At 36.5% G+C, this 20,091-nt stretch overlaps 2 protein-coding genes across 2 annotated transcripts in view; one reads left to right on the top strand and one right to left on the bottom strand.

Annotated features, from left to right (window-relative positions):
* Nucleotides 1-11,402, bottom strand: part of LOC120421126 (facilitated trehalose transporter Tret1-2 homolog) — a 35,054-nt gene extending 23,652 nt beyond the window's left edge. Inside the window, exons 1-2 of the mRNA XM_039584283.2 lie at nt 10,589-11,402; nt 5,269-5,301 (exon numbers count right to left, since the gene is read on the bottom strand). Of these exons, the coding sequence (XP_039440217.1) occupies nt 5,269-5,301; nt 10,589-10,602 (47 nt within the window). The 5' untranslated portion in view covers nt 10,603-11,402. The remainder of the gene's footprint in view (nt 1-5,268; nt 5,302-10,588) is intronic.
* Nucleotides 11,403-16,427: 5,025 nt separating this feature from the next.
* Nucleotides 16,428-18,504, top strand: LOC120421127 (ruvB-like helicase 2). Its single transcript, XM_039584286.2, has 3 exons — nt 16,428-16,588; nt 16,879-17,180; nt 17,243-18,504. The coding sequence occupies exons 2-3, from the start codon at nt 16,914-16,916 to the stop codon at nt 18,386-18,388; spliced, it is 1,413 nt and encodes a 470-aa protein (XP_039440220.1). The 5' UTR covers nt 16,428-16,588; nt 16,879-16,913; the 3' UTR covers nt 18,389-18,504.
* Nucleotides 18,505-20,091: the final 1,587 nt, after the last annotated feature.

Raw genomic sequence — 20,091 nt, 5'->3', positions numbered from 1 at the left:
AAACGTTTTGAGATGCTCGAGACATAAATTTATTTGAACCGGTAATTATAGAAGCTGTAATTGTCAACAATATTGCATTCATAACTCCTAACTAATCAAGACTTTTATTATTGAACTTACATTATCTAAGAGTAATTGTCTGAAAATTCGAATTATTTCTGCATTTTTGATTTTTTTTTTTGAAAAAATGGAGACAACCGAAGAAGCCATTTTGCATAATTATTTAGTCGATACAAATCTTCAGACAAGTTTTGAAGACAAAAAAACATGATAAACTATAGAACGGATTTCACAAATAAATCCAATCAAAGAATAATTTCGCATCAGACCCAACCCATACTGGACGACCACATCCAACTGTGTTGACGACCTTTTAACTCTTCGCGGTGTGGTATTCTGGGTAAATAGCATGCCCCAGGTAAAGTAGAAGTCATCACTATCGCATGCTCGCAGTCAAGCCAGTGAATCGAATGACACAAAATTACCTTGGCCTTCTTTGAGCATTCTGCAAAGTATTCTTCTGGGTAATTAAGAAGTAACTTTACTTGTGGTTGAGAAGATTTAAATGAAATTGGGTTATTTTCCTTTTAAATTTAAGAATAAAAAGTCAAGGGACAACAAGTCTCATAAATATCGTGACCACTTGGAACCAATTTGTCTAGTTTGACGCCAGCACGAACCCAACAATTAAACTCGCGTTTATCTACTTTGCACGTATGTTTTGATGTGCAATTTTATGCCCGGCGAACCCCTCGAGTCAGTAAAGCCTGTAATTGATTCAATCACGCTTGTCGTACTTATTAGCTGCAGGCCTAGAGGGAAGAAAACGGTGTCACTTGTGGTCACCACTTCGGCGGGACGACAAACCAGCTGATCTTGGCGGTGGTCATCTTGCAGAACTTGACACACTCTACTGCTAAGCCCAGTCAGCTGTGGAGTACTGTTAGTTGGACCTGTTTCTTGTGCAAGAAGGCAGAGTTGTTAGCTTTTGCTATTTTTAAATCAAATTTATTTCAAACAAATCCATCATCGCCAGCAATTACCAATATTTTGATTGATATTCGCGAATCAATCAGAATGTGGAAAATATTTTCACACAAAATATCCGGGTCTATTTTCAGTTCATACGTCATTGCCACTCACGCTAAAAGATATTTTAGACAAACAAACAACTCATGAACTCGATCAAACTGCGATTCGATTTGCTTTGACTTTGATAATGTCTGAGTTTTACGACCAAAGCGATGATCCCAAAGTCTGAACGCGCCTATCATCGTTCATACATCGCAAAAGCTTGTTATCGTCCTGTAATTCTTCATGTTATCTGGTGCAATTACAAGCCATCGACTCAAAATGTATTGAGATTAATGGCCCCAACCTTGCGACGAGCTACAAATAGAGACGACACACGTGCGACTAAAATTAGTGCAACGCAGCCCTCTTAAGTTAGCTTCCTGGGTGTACAAACTTGGTACGATGTATATCGAGGTTGGAGGTAATGATGTAAAATTAGTTTCGATGAAGCGCACATGCACACACAGAATCTAGGACAACTTTCCCTTCGACATCGGTGAATATGCGACGATGCTGATGAAGTAAATCGTCTGTTTGTTTATGCAAGTCGATATCGTCTTAGACTAAACTAGCCTTTAACTAGAAGAACTCAAACGTGGCGGGCAGCATATCAGAAATCAGTTGCATCGTCATATTTCAATGAATGACGGATGCTGTTTATTTTTTGGTTTCCTCGGAAATCGTCATAAGTGAGCTGTTTGTTTGCGGTCGTCAGCAGTAGAATGAAAAGTTGAAACTGCTGAGCCATGCTTGAGATCATGTTGATTTAGAGCAGATGGGTGTGCGTTTGTTTATCTGGTACGAGTTGAATGGTCCTTACTTAGCGTTATGGTCAAACATCAAATTAATCTTCTTTTAGTAATGTATTGCAGAATATTGAATCATCTTCAAGTTTTCTAAAAAAATTGAAATTACTTATCATCAGTAATAGTAATGCTCCCTTAAAACCTAAACCACTTTTGTTAAGTTTTTGTAAGCAAAATTATGATTATAATTTTAACAAGGGTAAATTTTGTTTGATTCAATTTTTAATGTCAAATAGGAAATAATTGATCAGGAAAAAAAAACTCGTGTACCGATTATTCTGAAAAGCCCTAACCATAACTTACAACTTTGCCGAAGATACCAAATCGATCTGAAAATCCCTTCTCAAAATACAGATACACCCTACTCCCCGTTGTTTAGTCACTTTTTCGTTCGATTTTTTTTTTAAGTTTATACTCCGTTGGTTGGTGACGAACTTTCACTTTTTACACGGCGCTCACGCACACTATCAAAACAAACGTTTAATAGTGTGTGTGAACTCCCTGTAAAAGGAGTGTCAAACTAAAAAGTGACCCCGTTCATTTGACAACAGTTGGTGTCAAACCATCGGGGTTTGAGTGTATTGATATGCTCATTTTGTATGACAAAAAAAAATGTATGAAAAAACATATTATGCAAAATTTCTTCCTTCATGAACAAAGTTTCAATGAAATCAAAAAATATAAAAAATTTCAATTTAAGAATGAGAGAACTAGAATTACTTTATTAGAAAATCAGTTTATTGAGAAGGGTGATGATGATTTTAGCAAATTTGTAGGTTTTAAGTAGAAGAAGTAAGAAAAAGTATAGTTACACTCAAAAATAAACTTTTCCAAAAAAATTAATTTTATTTTATGACATAAAAAGCAACTTTTTAGCCACAGAAACTATCTCAAGGTGACATTTCTTCAAACTAATTTCCTTTCAAAAATATTTCAAATGCGCTCTAAAACATTTTCAATAATTATTTTGAAAAGTAAAATCTAATTAGCATTCGAAAATTTCTGAGCTTTTTTTTTCGATAAAATGCACTTTTTTCAAGTTATGGCCATTTCAGGGTCAAATTTCAAAATAGTTTTTAGATTTTGTTTTGTTTTTCAAATAGCTCAGAAAATTCTCCACATTTTCATTTTCAGTAAAAAATTTTTTAGCTAAAAAAATCGGACAAAGAGTTTCAGAGATAGCTCTGCAGAAATGTGAGAAATTTTCCAATTTTTTGCAAACATATTTTTCAAAATTTTAAAATCATTTTTAAAAGGATCATTATTTGTGTTTTTAGCTCATTCGCAGTGATAGGCTTGATTTTGAGACTTATCACCTTTTCATTTTCTAGGAAACTTCGAGCATTATGCACGGTTTGGAAGCTCAAACGTTGATCTAACTTTGGCTTAAAAATACATGTTGTAATAGAAATTTGGAGAAAAATGGTGCCAAAAGTAAAAATTATTTAAGAAAAAAAAGAATTAAATTCAAACAGAATTATATTAAATCAAACTGAACTTGGTAGAGAAGTGTTCAAAGAACATCAAAAAGTAGTTTTAAACAAATGTTGTAAAGTTTCAAAAGTAAGTTAACTTTAAAGTTATATATTTATTTCAATACTGATAAATAGGATGATAAAAAGTTCTCAAAGTGCTATGTTTTTTTATTATCAATAAAAATGATCTCAAATCGGAAAATGGACTTCATTATCGGATTGAAACACACGAAAAAAAAACTCTAAAATTTTACACTGAAAACAGCTAAAATTAGTTTCTATGTTACGGTTAAGTTTTATATAACCAAAAATATAAAATAACTTCAGATTTATAGGCATTTTCATATTTCTTTTTAAATTTCTCGAATACATGTATAATTCTTTTAAAAGCAATTTGTAAATCTGCACAAAACGTATACATTGATTATTATTTGTTATTTGTTTTATGAAAGATTGCAAAAATGATGCGTCGTTCCAGAGAGCGCCTAGGCGTAAATCTGGGTTTTAGTGTAATCTAATCAAAACAAATCTAATCAACAAAAATTGATATTTTTATGATTTCTAATAAATTTTGATCAAGCATGAGCCTTATTTAAAAAAAATACACGATTTTCTAATAGCTTTATTATTAAAAGTTAATAAACTTAGTTAAACAAACATTTCACTGTTCATTATTCTAATGAAACATTTAAAGAAGCCTCACTTATGATCAATTTGACGATATTAATTTAATTTGCTCACTTTTCGGCTGACATTTGTGAGAAACAATGTGACTTTAAAAATTACCCTGGTCAAACAAATTCAAAGAAAATATTTTTAATGCACCATAGAAAAAACATCCAACAAAACATACACAAAATGGAAATTGAGCAATCCAACACAGTACATGTTTTTAAAATATAAATCATGAAACTGTCCTACCAGGATTAGTGCGCTGACCACGGGGGCGCGCTGTCTTGTTTTTGCATGCTCATTTTCATTTCTTTTGTGTCGCTGTTTGTGTGCTTGGGTGCGTGGTTATTATATATAGGTGAAGGGATTTTATTAAATGATCATTATATTGCATTATTATATTTAATTGATTATATAACCACACTATATTTTACACTTAACAGATTATACAAAACACATATGAAACTGTAAACAGGAGCGTTTGGTACGGTATGTCCACGCATCCTTCCTCCCCTGTAGATTCTGTGAAATGTGCTCCGTTCACAGAATCTGTCTCTGCGGTTAATGCAACGCAGTAGGCCTGGCCGCTTTAATTTATGCAATACATCTTCGGGGTTACTAAAGTGTACTGCAATAATTAAAATTGACAAGAAAGAACTTGGGGCGTAATCTAACCTCAAGTTCTTCCAGGATGCTTTCTTCGGACTGGCTGTGCTTGTGTTCGATTAGATTAGATTAGAAATCATGAAACTGTCCTACCAGTTGGATAATATTAGAAAAAAGATTTCAAATCCTGTCAATGTCACCCTGGTTTACGGTACAAACTGATATTTGAATAGTTAAACGGTAAATTTTTTATCAAACGCATATTGTTATTTGGTTTTATTTTTTGATAATTAGTATTTTTAATTACTTATTTAATTTGAATGTGATAAGATTATACAAATTCTCACATAGGCATGAATTAATAAAAAAATCCTTGTCTTGGTGCACAATTTATGCTTAAAGGATATCGTAACACATAAAACAACACGTTTTCAAAATTATTCGAATGAATTTACAGTTTTAAATAGATTTATTTCAATTTAATAAACTGTGATGGAAAAATAAGAGAAATTCAACAAATATACTGAATTCTTGGTACTGATAGCATTTCTTTTGCAATATAAAAAAGCAAGTCATTGTCATTGTGAGTCAGTCGATGCATCATTCCGTTCAGAGTACTCTCCATTACTACTTACCGTTGGTGAAGACTTAAAACACTCGATCCGATACTGAAACGATAGAAAAAAAAGAAAAGAAAAAACACATGAAATTTACATTCAATCACGGTGAGTTGTTTTTGTTTGTCTTGTTCTGAGGAAGAATCCACTGATGATTCTGTTTTCTGTTTCCTGACTGACTGTTTGTAATCCTCCCCAAAGCCAAACTGTTGACCCAGTTCAACTCAGCTGCTGCTGCTGCGGCTGTTGCTGGCCATGAACAGCCATTTTCACGGTCCTCTACGGCTGAACCCACAAAGCAGTGACAGTCTGACTGTCGCCAACGACGGGTTCTCTTCTATATACGCTCTGTGGGAAAGCATTTTCTTTTTTCCACTGTTTTAAACGGGGAAAACTTTTCAAGGAAATGAGCTTCTGTTGTGATGTTGGCACGCATCTCAGTGTAATAAATTTCTTTGAAATTGATTAGAAAAAGGTCCTTGCTGAAACTGTTGCTTTAGCTGTTCAGTATCTACTTACAAAGAATTTCAATTAACAAAGCAAATCGTGTTGACCCATTTCGAATCGAAATACTTCGTCGAACGCAGATTGCCCTCCTTCTCTATCTAAAATTGTGTGTTACGAGAAATTGTCTGTTTTCGCAAAGCCGTCCAAAACAAAGTAATTCATCATCCCACGTGACGGTTTATTGCCTCTCTCTGCCTTGCTTGTTTTATTGGATTTCCCGGCTTTTGACTTTGGCAGCTACTCGTGGTGGGACGGAATGTAAATGTCAGATGGCAACGGGGCGGGGGTTTTCATCTTCAAAGCATTAGAACTTCGCGCTAAGAAGTAAACTTCCGAGAAGTCATGTTCGGGGGATGCTACTTGATTTGGGATGCTGACTTTGGGTTGGTTATTCCTTTTGAATTTTATGGGTTGATTGTTTTCGCGCAAAACCTTCAAAGTAAAGCTTACTTATGTGTATTCAAATGAGAGAGAGATTTTATTACCACCTTGTACGACGACGCGCAGAGTGCTTGACACAAAATGGTCGTGGTATCTATTACAGGAGTTTTATGGGATCATTAAAATGTGGTTTTGGACAGTGACGGTTGAGACTTTTTAATTGGTTGTAATGCAATTTACATTTATGCTCAAATTTTTAAAATAAATGAATTTTATTTAACCATTGCAAAATTTTCGTTTCAATTTAGTGTTCTTATTGTTTTTTACTCTTTTTTAAGCATTTAGGTACTTTTGGAGTAATTTCAAAAAAATATATTCAGATATTTATTTTTTGAGACCTCAACTTTAGAATACTGCCAAAATGGCAGCATTTGTTCAAGAAACGAGATTTTTTCAGCAAAGTTTTCTTAATATGTTCCCTACACATATACAGCGAGTATGTTACGCAATTTTCACGAGGAAGCCTATAGAAATATTTGCAGACTTATGCTCTTTAGTCTATATCCCAAATGGCATTTTAATGTTTTATATTACCTTTTCAAATGTTAGGTTAGCTTTTTAGATCCTCGAATCCTCGAAAGCCCAACTAATAACCTTTCATTTGCGTTCATGAGTGCTGAAATCGAAAGTTATGATTTTTAAAAAAAAATGTGTTTTTTTTTTTGCGAAAATCGACGCAAATTGCCATTTTTTGACCACCCTAATCCGACGTAGGTTACCTTAATGAGCCAACACTAAATATAGGAGCAATTCTCCCCAAATTCTGGAAATGGATTATATTTGTATTATTTTAAAAAGTTCATACTTTTTATCTTATTAAGAAATTTTCTGATCGATTTGGTGTCTTCGGCAAAGTTGTTGGTAAGGATAAAGATTATTAAAAAAAAAAAACAGGTATAAGGATTTTTCTTGCCAATTTTTTATGCAACTTATTTATTTGTTTTGAGTAACAGATCCTGTGAAAAAAAACAGAAAAAAATGACTACAGTTTTTAATGTTAAATTAAATTTGCATTCGGATCAAACATTCATTATTACGCCTTTTTCTAATGTAAGTCCTGATTCTAAAAATTATAAGATTTTTTATCGAGTAAATCTCAAAAATTTACAATTGTTTTTTTTTATATTTAAAATTGGACCGTTAATTGCTGAATGCCAAGGGGTTTTTTCGATGAGAATTTGAAAGTTTCAATTTTCCTTTTACTTTTTCCTTTACCTCCACCTCGAAAAAAAAAATATTTTCAAAAATGGTTACTCGAGAACATTATTTTAAAAAAAATCTGAAAACTGCACATTTTAAGTTTTAATCATACTTTAAGTGGCTTTAACTTTAAAACGGTGCACATTATCAAAATTTCTGGAAATCACTTTTCGATTTAGCAATTCCAGCTCAAATCAGGAATTTTTCTGGTACTTTTGTACCCGACCTTCTCCGATTTCAATGAAACTTGGTAGACATGTTATCCTAGGCCTATCTAAGATATTTTTGTGTGTATGGAGCCAATTGTACTCGAAAATAACATTTTAGAAGGGCGTAAGTTATTTAAATACATACCATCCTGCATTTTTCGTCAGTGTTTTTTTGACATCTTAGGCTATTTCCTCAAAAATTTTGAACGAAAAAAAAAATCGAGACATCATAAAATTTGACTTTTAAACTTAAAAATCATAATTCATTTTTTTCAATTCGGTTTTATTGGTGAATAATCAAGATACAATGAGTTATTTTGAAGTGCATAACAGAGTTTTGGAGTTCCTTACAGCTGTGTGTTGCATCATAATCCATTTAGGAACAATTTTTTCTTTAACTAAGGCACTAGCAAGAGTAAGAAAAAACTATAAAAAAAACTTACAGAAATTGCAAAGGAAAGGGGATAGAGGAAGAGAAAGCTTATATCTAGATCACAGGTAATTTATCCTTTGTAGATGTGTTTGATCATCAGTTCCCCAAGGGCCAGGAATTGTTCTGCCTTGTTCCGGCAGCTCCGAAACCGCGTCAACATCTCCCCCGCGAGAGCAAAGAACTCCGGCAGGGTGAAGAGATCTTCCCCGGTGACTTCTTGCTGGGCCGTACTGCCGCTACCGGCAGCGACCACGCTGGCGAACGAACGCCCCCAACCAGGAGGGAACGCTGAGTTTTCCGCTGGAACCGTACGCTGTCCAGCTGCAGGAACGGCTGCGCTCGTACTTCGCTGAGGAGGGTGGGACGCTTTCTTCTTCCTCTTTTCCTGCTCCTCGAGGTAGGCCTTGCGCGCGACGCATCCGCGGTAATTGCCGGTATGGTTGCCGTCACAGTTCGCGCACTTTACGCGCGGCTTGGTTTGTTCTGCCTTGTCCCCCAAGTCCGCCTTTCGTGGCAGTGCGCACGCCTCCGAGAGGTGTGACTCACCGCACTTCACGCAGCGGGGCCGGAGGTTGCAGTTCCGCGAGCCGTGGCCGAATTTCTGGCAACGGTGGCATTGCGCTACGTCCGTCGGGTTCTTGGTGTAAAACCGCCAGTTTACCCAAAAACCGTCCAACGTTTTAGTCCGCCGCCGGTCTTGGATCTTGACGGTGCCGCGGTCGAAGTACAACAGGTACAGTGTGTGTGTACCTGTTACCGTTGTCTTGCGCGAGAGCACTTTAATCTCCCGCGGTTTTATTCCGGCGTCCGAAAGGTGACCCTTCAGGTCGGAGATCGGACGGTCTTGATAACCCTGCAAGACGACCTTAACAGGGGGCTTCTCGGGGTTGAATGTATAGAAGTTGAAGTTGCTACGCTTCAATTCTTCAAACACCAGGTCGAAATTCTTTTTGGTCAGTGTGATCACTTGCACTGCCGACTTACCGATTTTCAGACAATATCCGAGGCCTTCCAGCAACTCGTCAACATCGTCCGCTAACGTGTCCAAAACAAAAATTGGAGGTGGTCTACGTTCCACTGGAGAGTTGTTCTTTTTTGACGTCGGCACTTTTTTCCGTGCACGACCATCATCGTCGTCGTCGTCGTCGGTAGTGCTGCTACCGTCAGAGTTGTTATTTTCTTCATCGTCGCTCAGCATCTGGAACTCGTTCCTGATGGGGATGTTGGCGGATATTGATGTGCCACTGGTCGTGGCACCGGAAGTACCGGAACGGGTTCGCACTGGTGATCTTGGGACATATCCGGGATGTAGTAACTTTTTGTCGATGCCTTCTGCGTTCACGCTCCCCTGCGCGATGGCGGTCGACACGGCGTTGGTTTGTTTACCTTTTTGCACACGGCCGGTAGACGAACTTCGCGGGTTTTTCGAGGCCGCACTCGAACTGCCACGGCCACGGCCGGCCTTTGGCATGCTGGAGAAGCAAACTCGCGGGTAACCCCAATCAATTACGGCGAAAAAAATCGAAAAAACGATGGAGCACTGAGCCCTAGCTGCATGCTCTCGTGCGTACACGGAGCTCTTAAAAATCATAAAATGTCATAGAAATGGCGTGTATTTTTATTTCAGTGTATTTTTTTCAAAAAGTCCGACCAATTTCCTACAAGTTTGTCTTTGACTATTTTTTTGGCTTCATATACACAAAAATGGCTTATATATGCCTAGGATAACATGTCTACAAAGTTTCATTGAAATCGGAGAGAGTCGGGTACAAAAGTACAAGAAAAATTCCTGATTTGAGAAATTAGATTAAAAACTGTTGTCAAAATTTATTTGGGAAAGATTTTAAAAAGTATGAATTTATGCAAAAAGAGTAAAACAATGTTTTCCCATGTCATATTTTTCTGAATAGTCCCTTTCTCGGGTTAGTTTTCTTAAGAGCCATTTTTTGATCGGTTCTCAATCAATTTAAAAATCATAAAATTCAAAATTGCTTTGAATTTATCAGATATTAGATGTTCTTTACTGAAAAACAGTGATAATTTTATGTGTATCAGAGAGAAAATCAATTAGGTGTCGTAGGTCACGATGGCTGTTACGACGTATTGGAAACTAACCAGAGATTTTTATGGACAGTGGCGAAACTTGTATGGGTTTTGCGCCAATTAAAAAAAAAATACAAATTAAATCCATTTCCAGAATTTGGGGAGAATTGCTTAAGATCAAAATGGTTCTAACTTATTTAATTTGATTTTTCGAAAGAAGTTTCCTAACTTTGTATGCTTCGTTGTTTTGCATGCACTTCCCTTGTTTCTCGTATATGTTTGGCATGATTCAGTCCTATTTTCAACTTTTTTGCCAATTCTCACAATAGATTTTTTTTGCAAATCGAAATATTAATGAGAAAATATTGAAAAAAAAAATGTTTTGACTTCAAACCAAATCCCCGACATTTAAAAATTTGTTGTTGCAAATGTTATGGTATTCTTTGAAAATAAACTGAAGCAAGAAAAACTATTTTAAACTCCCGTCACAACCAAGGTACATTACCTCAACGGATCCATTGCTCTAAATTTGTTGTTGTCAGTCTAAAACCAGTCTTCTCCCTTCAAAAGGTGACTTCTCGCGTTCCGGAAAGAAACCCTCCCGCACAACAAAAAAAAAACGGTTCCAAGGGCTCCAATTAATCAATATCGATTAGCTAATTTCGGTGGTAACTCGAACTTGTTTCCGCGCGCAAAACACTTCTTGCCGACGTCGATCGTCGGTTGGCGGTTGATTGGGGTCGGGTTCAACCGCTCCAGCTCCAATTCACCACACCTGTTGATTGGCTTCAGCGTGTACTTTCACAGGTTTGTAGGTAGGCTGGCTTCGAGCTCTGACCTAATCTATTTTTTCCAAACAGCAATTTTTGTTTAGCTTCACTGACGACTTTTTTTTCGCTGCCACTTTGGTTTTAGCACAGGATTATACTGCAGACTCATACGCTAGGTTTCAACGGTTGGAGTTAATCACATGGTATGCCGGACGACTGTTGCACTCGCTCTCTAGACTCAACACAACCGGCTTCTTCTTCAGCTGGTCAGCTGTTGGAACGACGATTACACCTCACGTTTTTATGACATCAAACGAGTTAACTTATTTTTAATAACTGTTAAACCTTAATTTTAGTCACTTTAGCACACTTTTTATGACAAAATAAACACTTCAAATAAACTCAGAACCTTTCTGAACCACCAAGTTTTTTTCACTTAGAACACTCAATTGTTGTTACGCACCGCACCGAGTACTGAACCGCCGTACCGAGGGAATTTTCCGACCATCCCAGCTGAGGGTTTGCATCACACTGAAAACGCCTCAGTTCGCGCGCGACTGCCAAAGCTGAACTGAGCAAAGTCGAGTTGAGCTGAGAGCTCCCTCGGCAGAAGAGAGACGACAACGCGCAAAGACCGTAGCAATAGGCGACGAACGGGACCGGTTTTGGTGGTTCTCGGGGGTTTTTTTTTCTGCACCATGCTCTATCATAGCGAGGGGAAAGAACTTTTGTGTTCCGGCGGGTTTTAGGGGAAGGGGCACGTGTTTGGGAAAATCAAAAGGAAACATAAATTTTCTTATTGCGTAATGGGATTTAACAGAAATGCGCAGTTATTTTTTGTGTGAGTGATAACAGAATTGCGTCTTGTGAAATTCAAATAGAATCGTTTAGAATTGTTTGAATCTTACAAAAAAAATTATTTTTTTTTTATAAACATCAAAAAATGTTAAAGTTTGTTAATGTTTGACAAAATGATCAGTCAGGTATTTTTTTTAATCAAAATTGAAATGCACAAAACTTTCCGAAATTTTACCCGATTTTAATGATTCAAGAAACACAGACTCGATTATTCGAAGCCTCGATTATCTGATGTTTCGACTATCCGAAGGTTTGTATGGGACTTCGGATAACACCGACCAACAAAATTTCTGCGCAGACTTAACTCGATTGGAAGCATGAAGTTTAAGGTCCACAGGAACACGTGTACTTTGCATGTGCATGCATGTTTTTTTGGATTGTAAGCAATGGCGAAAATCCCCTCCTAATTCTTCATTCAAACTTTGAAGAAAAACCATTCGGCCCTGTTGAAATATTTTTGAAAAATGAAAAATGCACCTGTTTCTGGGGATCTTAAACGTCATGCTTCCCCTCGCTGCACCTGCACAGTCATTTTTGTCATTTTCTGTAGGTCAGTGTAATCAAATCACGAACAATTTTTTTTATTTTCTTGTTTTTAACATCAAATTTGAGTTCTGCGACCTCACTTTGGTTTGGACCCCAATTTTAATACAGTACATGTTCGGTAACTGGGCTGAGAACGTAGCCCAGTCACCGAATGCTGCTTGCTAACTGGGCTGAACGAAATATAACGAGAGGACCATCGATGCATAATATTTTCTTGATTAAATATTTAAAAAAAGTTTATCAAATTTATTTACAATGGTTTCTTTTCATTAAAATTGAATTGTGATTTAAAACTAAAAAAAAGTTTGAAAAAAGTTTTTTTAATTATTGACCATGATTTTTGCATCCATTGACTCTTCGGTAATTTTGGTTTGTTTTGTTTTTTTGACGTTTGTCTGTTTTTTAACTGGGCAACGGCTCAGTTATCGAGCGCAAACTTAAAAAGCAGCCCAGTTAAACAACGCCCAGTTACCGAACAACTGCTGTAGTTGATTGCCTAGTAAATATTGATATTGATATTGATATTGATTTTTGACAAATCTCTAAACCAAAAGTAATGAAACAATAATATCTATATAAGAATAAGTTCTAATCAGTAAGCATTTGAACTAACATTGCAAAACAAAGTAATCGTTTTAAAGAAATTTCTAAAATACCAATTAATTTTTCAAAGTGAATTATTTAATTCACTCAAACGGCGGTCGCATGATTGTGATACATGGTGGCATAAAAGTATATCAGAATCTGCATGAAAACTGTCCTCATGCATTTTTGCGATATAGGAGTATGACATTTTTGCACGTTACCGACAATTATCGACATTACCGACGGCTGTTTGGTTGTATTTCACAACAAAAAACCTTCAACAGAACGAGGTTTGAACCACCAACTTTTTGATTATAGATCCGACTCGCTACCACCGCGCCATGGACGCTTGATGAAAAGAGAGTGAAAGAGCACCAACATATTCTTTTCTTTGGAGTGTTGCTCGGGGGCGGGCCAGCATTATATGTGCTGGTGAGAACTGCAGATCGCTGAAACGTTTACACGCGGGCAAAAGTGATCTACGGGCTTGCTGCAAAAAATGTTATAAAATGTGACATTTTCTGCAGCTAATCCACTGTTGCAGATTTTGAGATATATTTTTCCTTTGGGTGCAGAAATTAAGGTTAAGTTTATGCCTATTTTGTGAACCTTTTAAGATTTTGTTAATATAAAACTAATTGTATAATCGGGATAGTATGGAAAACCCATACTTTGATCCCGATTATATGAAACAAATATCGTGTTAAAAATCTATCTTATCGTAACTATCTCTCGTAACACGTTCAAATGTGATTAAAACAGATAATTATGTCAAAATTTGCATCAAATATTTATTGAAGCTTTATTAAAATTGGAGGAATAATTTTTGAAAAATCGGTTTGCAACTATTTATCATTAAGATTGCACATAATTTAAAAAAATAAATTACACTTTTTTACAAATTTTGTGTCATTCCTTCTAAAACATATTTAAAAAATAAATAAAAAAAAAACAATTTATATACAACTTTGAAACTTTCATTATATTTGGAAATCATGATTTTTGAGGCACAAAGGTTGCAATGAAAAGTAGAGAAATAACATTTATGTTGGTATTTTTTCTGATTTTGATAAAACTAAACCAATTAATTGGAGGCTTTTTCGTTTATTTTTTAGTTTTCTTATATTTTGTTTTTTTTGTTAGTTTTATAGATTGAAACAAAACAAACAAACAGCTCATAAAAAAGCAAGGCAATCCACTTTAACGACCCCTGGGTCTTTTGTGGTCTCTGTTGCAAGTTACTGCTAGGCGTCCTCTGTGCATTTCTTGGCGTCCGAAGATTATGTGTGGTGAGTCAGCCCGCAAACTCATGTGAGCTTCAAATTTTGCCCGCCAATTAAAAACTTTGAGCACCCCTGGACTACGCAGTAAAACTAGTCACAATTTAAAAATTTACAACGAATTCCTAATCATTATTTGATTAATACAATTTAAAAAAAAGTCATCTTACATAATTTTAAATTTAATTTCTTGTTTTATTTGATACGGTACTTTCGAAGTATAAAACTATATACTTATAAGTAACCAAGTTCAATACAGACATTAATATTTACTGAATTACAAGCTTAATGGAGTCTACAAATTCAAACTTAAATGTGAACACGTGCCAACGCTAAGTATAAGCACTAAAATGACTACTAAACCACCCAGAGAGCCCGATAATGTGTTTTTCACGATGTTTCTTTTAGTGCGGTTAACCATCGGGTTCGTTCGAACTCCAAGCAAGAGATCGACTATTCACTCTCCTGGAGAGAGAAAGAGAATGCGCCCAACTGCAAAAACTGGCAAAATACACCCCAATCACATCACATGTGTTGTGGGATTGTGCATTGTGTGGCGGGCAGTACTTATCGAGCAAAGTGTTTGGTTAGTTAGTATGATATACTAGCTATAGCAAGCGCACATGTTGCTGCTCTTGGATTATGGAGGATGATAGTAAATGTGAGTGGCGTGCAGTTTTACTTCTTTTTGTTTCTGTATCACTATACTTTTATGCCCGGCCTGTTATCGACACTTTATTGTCGGAATTTCATGAATCATAACGGCAAGTAGAGTGACGAATGTGTTGCTTGTTCATGTACCCAACTAGAGAGAATATTTTTGCTTTGATATTTCTTTTTTTGTTTTACTTAAAAAACACTCTAACTATATATTCAAAATATACATTGTTAAAAATACCTGTTTGGGTCAACGTTTTCGTCGCCCTTTCCCACCTTTTTTTTCAAATAATCAGAAAAAATATAATCATAAAAACATACGTTAAATTGATATACCTATAAATTAGTCTGAATATTATAAAAAAAAAAACTAGTTATTTCTGGAGTAGAAATACGCAAGAAATACCTATAATTGCAAATGTTTGCCAAGGGAATGATGGAAAGAGAGGAATCACAAATCCGTATAAATAATTTCAAGATTTTTTAGGTGTAAACCGAAAATGCGATCAAAAATTAAAATGGAAGAAAAAGGCTTTTAACTGCTTATTGAATTGTCGGTGTACAGGACGCCGCACTGTTTAATCATGTTATGATGTACATTCAATTTTGCAGTCCAAACCCAGTCATTGAATTGGAAAAATATTTTTTTTTTCAAATTTTCTTTTCTTGATCTGTGTGCACCTACGTCGAAGGCCAAGATTGTTTACTTTTTGCTCTTTGGTCTGACAGTCTTGGTCTGACAGATTTGGTCTGTCAGTTTTATCATGGATTTTGGTCTGGTTTAGGCGAGGGATAGGACACAGCACCTTCCTGATGTTTGCATAAAAATCTTGTGATATGGCACAAATTTTCAAACATTTGCTAAAACTCTTAAATACAAAAAACTAAAAACTAAAAACTAAAAACTAAAAACTAAAAACTAAAAACTAAAAACTAAAAACTAAAAACTAAAAACTAAAAACTAAAAACTAAAAACTAAAAACTAAAAACTAAAAACTAAAAACTAAAAACTAAAAACTAAAAACTAAAAACTAAAAACTAAAAACTAAAAACTAAAAACTAAAAACTAAAAACTAAAAACTAAAAACTAAAAACTAAAACTAAAAACTAAAAACTAAAAACTAAAAACTAAAAACTAAAAACTAAAAACTAAAAACTAAAAACTAAAAACTAAAAACTAAAAACTAAAAACTAAAAACTAAAAACTAAAAACTAAAAACTAAAAACTAAAAACTAAAAACTAAAAACTAAAAACTAAGAACTAAAAACTAAAAACTAAGAACTAAAAACTAAAACTAAAAACTAAAAACTAAAAACTAAAAACTAAAAACTAAAAACTAAAAACTAAAAACTAAAAACTAAAAACTAAAAACTAAAAACTAAAAACTAAAAACTAAAAACTAAAAACTAAAAACTAAAAACTAAAAAAAATCCTGCAGATGATTTTTTTAAATATTATTTACATTAGGAACGAGCAGAACTGATTGTTCACACTTCGTCTTTGGCCCATTTACAATGTTCTGTGTGAAATAATGATTTTGTTTCTTTTGATTCACCCCTCGAAACCACTTTTAAATTTCCAAACTCACACGAATTTTCTGTGCCCCACTTTACCGTGCAGCTTGCGAACTGTCAAACAAAAAGTGAAGCGCACAAGTTCCAAAACCAAAACATAACCTCCAAAAACTCTGCACAAAGCAAAAGGCAGTGATCGGAGTGAAACTTGGTCCGGCTCAAAAAAATTGCGGATTTTTGGTGAAAATAGTTGATATTTTGTTAAAAATAGTTTGATTAAGTGGTGTTTACTTGGTAAGTAATATAATCAAACAAAATTTCATCTGTGGTTTAAAGAAATAACCAAGTTTTAACTTACTTATGCGGCATGATGATTGTTTGAATTTGCGAAATCTAGATTATTTAATTGTGATAATAGAAAACTGAATTTAGTTAAGTTTTCAATTAATTCGACTGAATTTGAGAGGTTTCGATTCTAGAACTTTCCTGCCAAAAAAGAAACGATTAAACTCGTTGCCTTGGTTTCCCGGCAAATTTGTTTGACATTTCAAACTTGAATCTAATCCTTCCGCAAAACCTTCCAGAACCGCTTTCAAACCCACACACAAACCAAGTCACGATGGCCGCCGAGCTGGACAAGATCGAGGTGCGGGACATTGCGCGCATCGAACGGATCGGAGCGCACTCGCACATCCGCGGCCTCGGGCTTGACGATGTGCTGGAGGCACGGGCCGTGTCGCAGGGCATGGTTGGCCAGAAGGAGGCTAGGCGCGCCGCCGGAATCGTGGTGCAGATGGTGCGGGAGGGCAAGATTGCCGGGAGGTGTATTCTGCTGGCTGGGGAGCCCAGTACGGGAAAGACGGCGATTGCCGTGGGAATGGCCCAGGTGAGGATGCACGGTTGTTGATGAGATTCATGCTTAGTTAACGGATTTTATTGTTGTTTTAGGCCCTCGGAAATGAAACCCCTTTCACGAGCATGTCCGGGTCGGAGATTTACTCGCTGGAGATGAACAAAACGGAGGCGTTGTCCCAGGCCCTCCGCAAGAGCATTGGCGTTCGCATCAAGGAAGAAACGGAAATCATCGAGGGAGAAGTGGTGGAGATTCAGATTGACCGTCCGGCATCCGGAACCGGTCAGAAGATGGGCAAGGTCACCATCAAGACGACCGACATGGAAACAAACTACGATTTGGGCAACAAGATCATCGAATGCTTCATGAAGGAGAAGATCCAAGCCGGAGACATCATCATGATTGACAAGGCCTCCGGAAAGGTCAGCAAACTGGGCAGAAGCTTCACCCGGGCACGTGACTACGACGCCAGTGGCCCCCAGACCAGATTCGTACAATGCCCCGAGGGAGAGCTGCAAAAACGCAAGGAAGTTGTCCACACCGTAACTCTGCACGAAATCGACGTCATCAACAGCCGAACCCACGGCTTCCTAGCTCTGTTCGCCGGTGACACCGGTGAAATCAAGCAGGAAATCCGCGACCAGATCAACAGCAAGGTCATGGAGTGGCGCGAGGAAGGCAAGGCCGAAATCAACCCCGGCGTACTCTTCATCGACGAGGCGCACATGCTGGACATCGAGTGCTTCTCTTTCCTCAACCGCGCCCTCGAGAGCGACATGGCCCCCGTCGTCATCATGGCCACCAACCGTGGCATCACCAAAATCCGAGGAACCACCTATCGCAGCCCGCACGGCATCCCGATCGACCTGCTCGACCGCATGATCATCATTCGGACGGTCCCGTACTCGGCAAAAGAAATCAAAGAAATCCTCAAGATCCGCTGCGAGGAAGAGGACTGTCAGATCAACACCGAAGCGCTGATGGTGCTCGGTCGTATCGCCACCGAGACCAGCCTCCGTTACGCCATCCAGTCCATCACGACGGCCCACCTGGTGAGCAAGCGGCGCAAGGCGGCGGAAATTACCGTCGAAGACATCCGCAAGGTGTACTCGCTGTTCCTGGACGAGAAGCGCTCCAGCAAGATTATGAAGGACTTCCAGGACGAGTACATGTTCTACGACGATAGCTTGCCGCAGGCGGAGCAGCAGCAGCAACAGGCCATGGAGATGGAGACGAATTGAGGAGAGGTGAGATTTTGAATTCCACACAGCTTATAATTACAAAACAATACTTTTAAAGATTCCTTTTGCGAGTGCTTATCGTTGTACAAGATCAATAAACTTACACAGGTATGATAGCAAATTGGGTGCTGATTTGGTCCGAAAACTCCGCCACAAAATGTTTTATAAGGTTCTAATTTCGTCTTGAGCAACGTTCCATAAAAATTGCAATTTTTTTCAGCTTTTCGAAAAAAATGCAGAAATTGACGTTGGCGGACACCTGGGTGATGAACAGAGAGAATGCGTAACGTGATTTCCGAATGATCCCACTTTGTTTACATCTACAAAGTATGATACTGTTCAAGCACAAGCATGACTTTTATTTTACTGGTAAATATAATCAGTAGTATGTGTATTATTTTGTCTAGTTTTTGAAATTTTGCTAGAGAATTGTCCCGTTTCAATCGGTTAGAAGAGATTTTTCTTTTTTACGGGTGACGAAGAACTGCGGCGTGAGTGTCATTCTGCGATGTCTTAGATAAATTCCTTGGCAGATTTTGGATTCCTGCAGCCCTTTCTGATCCAACGAAAAAACATCACTAATTCTAGCGAAACTGATCCAACAAACAGAGAAGAATTGCACTAAACCAGGTTTTCAAACGGAATCAAACAAGACAGCTTCTGGATGCATACAACAGGATCGACTCCATAAACAACATCCTTTCATTATTATAAAAAATGTCGATTTCGCATTGACTTCAACTCCAAGTTCTAAAAAGCCACACATTTTTCATTCTTACAAAAAAAAAAAAAAATAAAAAATAAATAAATAAAACAAATTTTAAATGATCGATAACAATACTCTCTACTTTAGGCGAACAGTAAATTGGTTCCACTTTGATAGTTCAAAATTGAGGCCGTTTTGCGAACCACTATTCAGCACCCAGGCGGACACTAAAAAAAATCAATGTAAAAACAAAAAAAGAATGTGAATATTCAAAATATTAGATAAAAGAAATTTAAATGAAAACTTTGAAATAATTAAATATGTAAAATTTAATTGAAACTCAAAAATTTTCAAATAAAAAAACAAGAATTTTAAAAATCTAGATAACTTTTTCAAAACAACCAATGCGCCATGAGTTTCCTATGTTCATAAGTCCTTTTGAAAGTGTAATCAAATATGAAAATCATCACAAACATAAAAATTTCAATAATTCAAAAGTTAAATTATTTAAAACTTTACATAATTAAAACATTAAAAAAACGAATTATAAAATTCAAAAAAAAAAATCTTTAGATTCTTAAATCCTTATATTCCTAATTCTTAAACTTAAGAGCGAGTCCACGAACAGGGCATACCCCTTTGTATGGGACGTCGTTTGGACCTCACCAATCTGCCTGAAATTTTCAGGGGTTGTTTGTACATATATAACTAGCATCTGGCCAAAATATGAGCACTCTAGGTCAACGGGAAGTGGGGCAAATCGGGACACAAAGTTTGATGGTTCAAAAACGTCAAAAATCTTAAAATGGCTATAACTTAGGCAAAATTCAATTTAATTTCAAAATTCAAAATGCATCTAAAATGGCTTGAAAAATGCAACAAAATGCAGGGTAGAGCATCTCAATTGGTTATTTCTAAAGGGAGTTATTGGCATTTTAGTGAAAAAATAGCATAATTTTCAAACTCAAATAAAAAAGTGTTCCATCCAGATATCAAC

This window comes from Culex pipiens, chromosome 2 (assembly GCF_016801865.2).
Source record: "Culex pipiens pallens isolate TS chromosome 2, TS_CPP_V2, whole genome shotgun sequence".
NCBI classification, from domain to species: domain Eukaryota; kingdom Metazoa; phylum Arthropoda; class Insecta; order Diptera; family Culicidae; genus Culex; species Culex pipiens.
Note: the sequence above shows the minus strand (reverse complement) of the source record. Positions and strands in the feature narration are given on the sequence as shown.

What these genes read in the sequence shown, in the direction of transcription:
- LOC120421127 (XM_039584286.2), top strand. Translation starts at nt 16,914, where the DNA reads ATGGCCGCCGAGCTGGACAAGATCGAGGTGCGGGACATTGCGCGCATC. An exon ending in TTGCCGTGGGAATGGCCCAG is followed by an intron (nt 17,181 to 17,242) that starts GTGAGGATGCAC and finishes TTGTTGTTTTAG; the next exon opens with GCCCTCGGAAATGAAACCCC.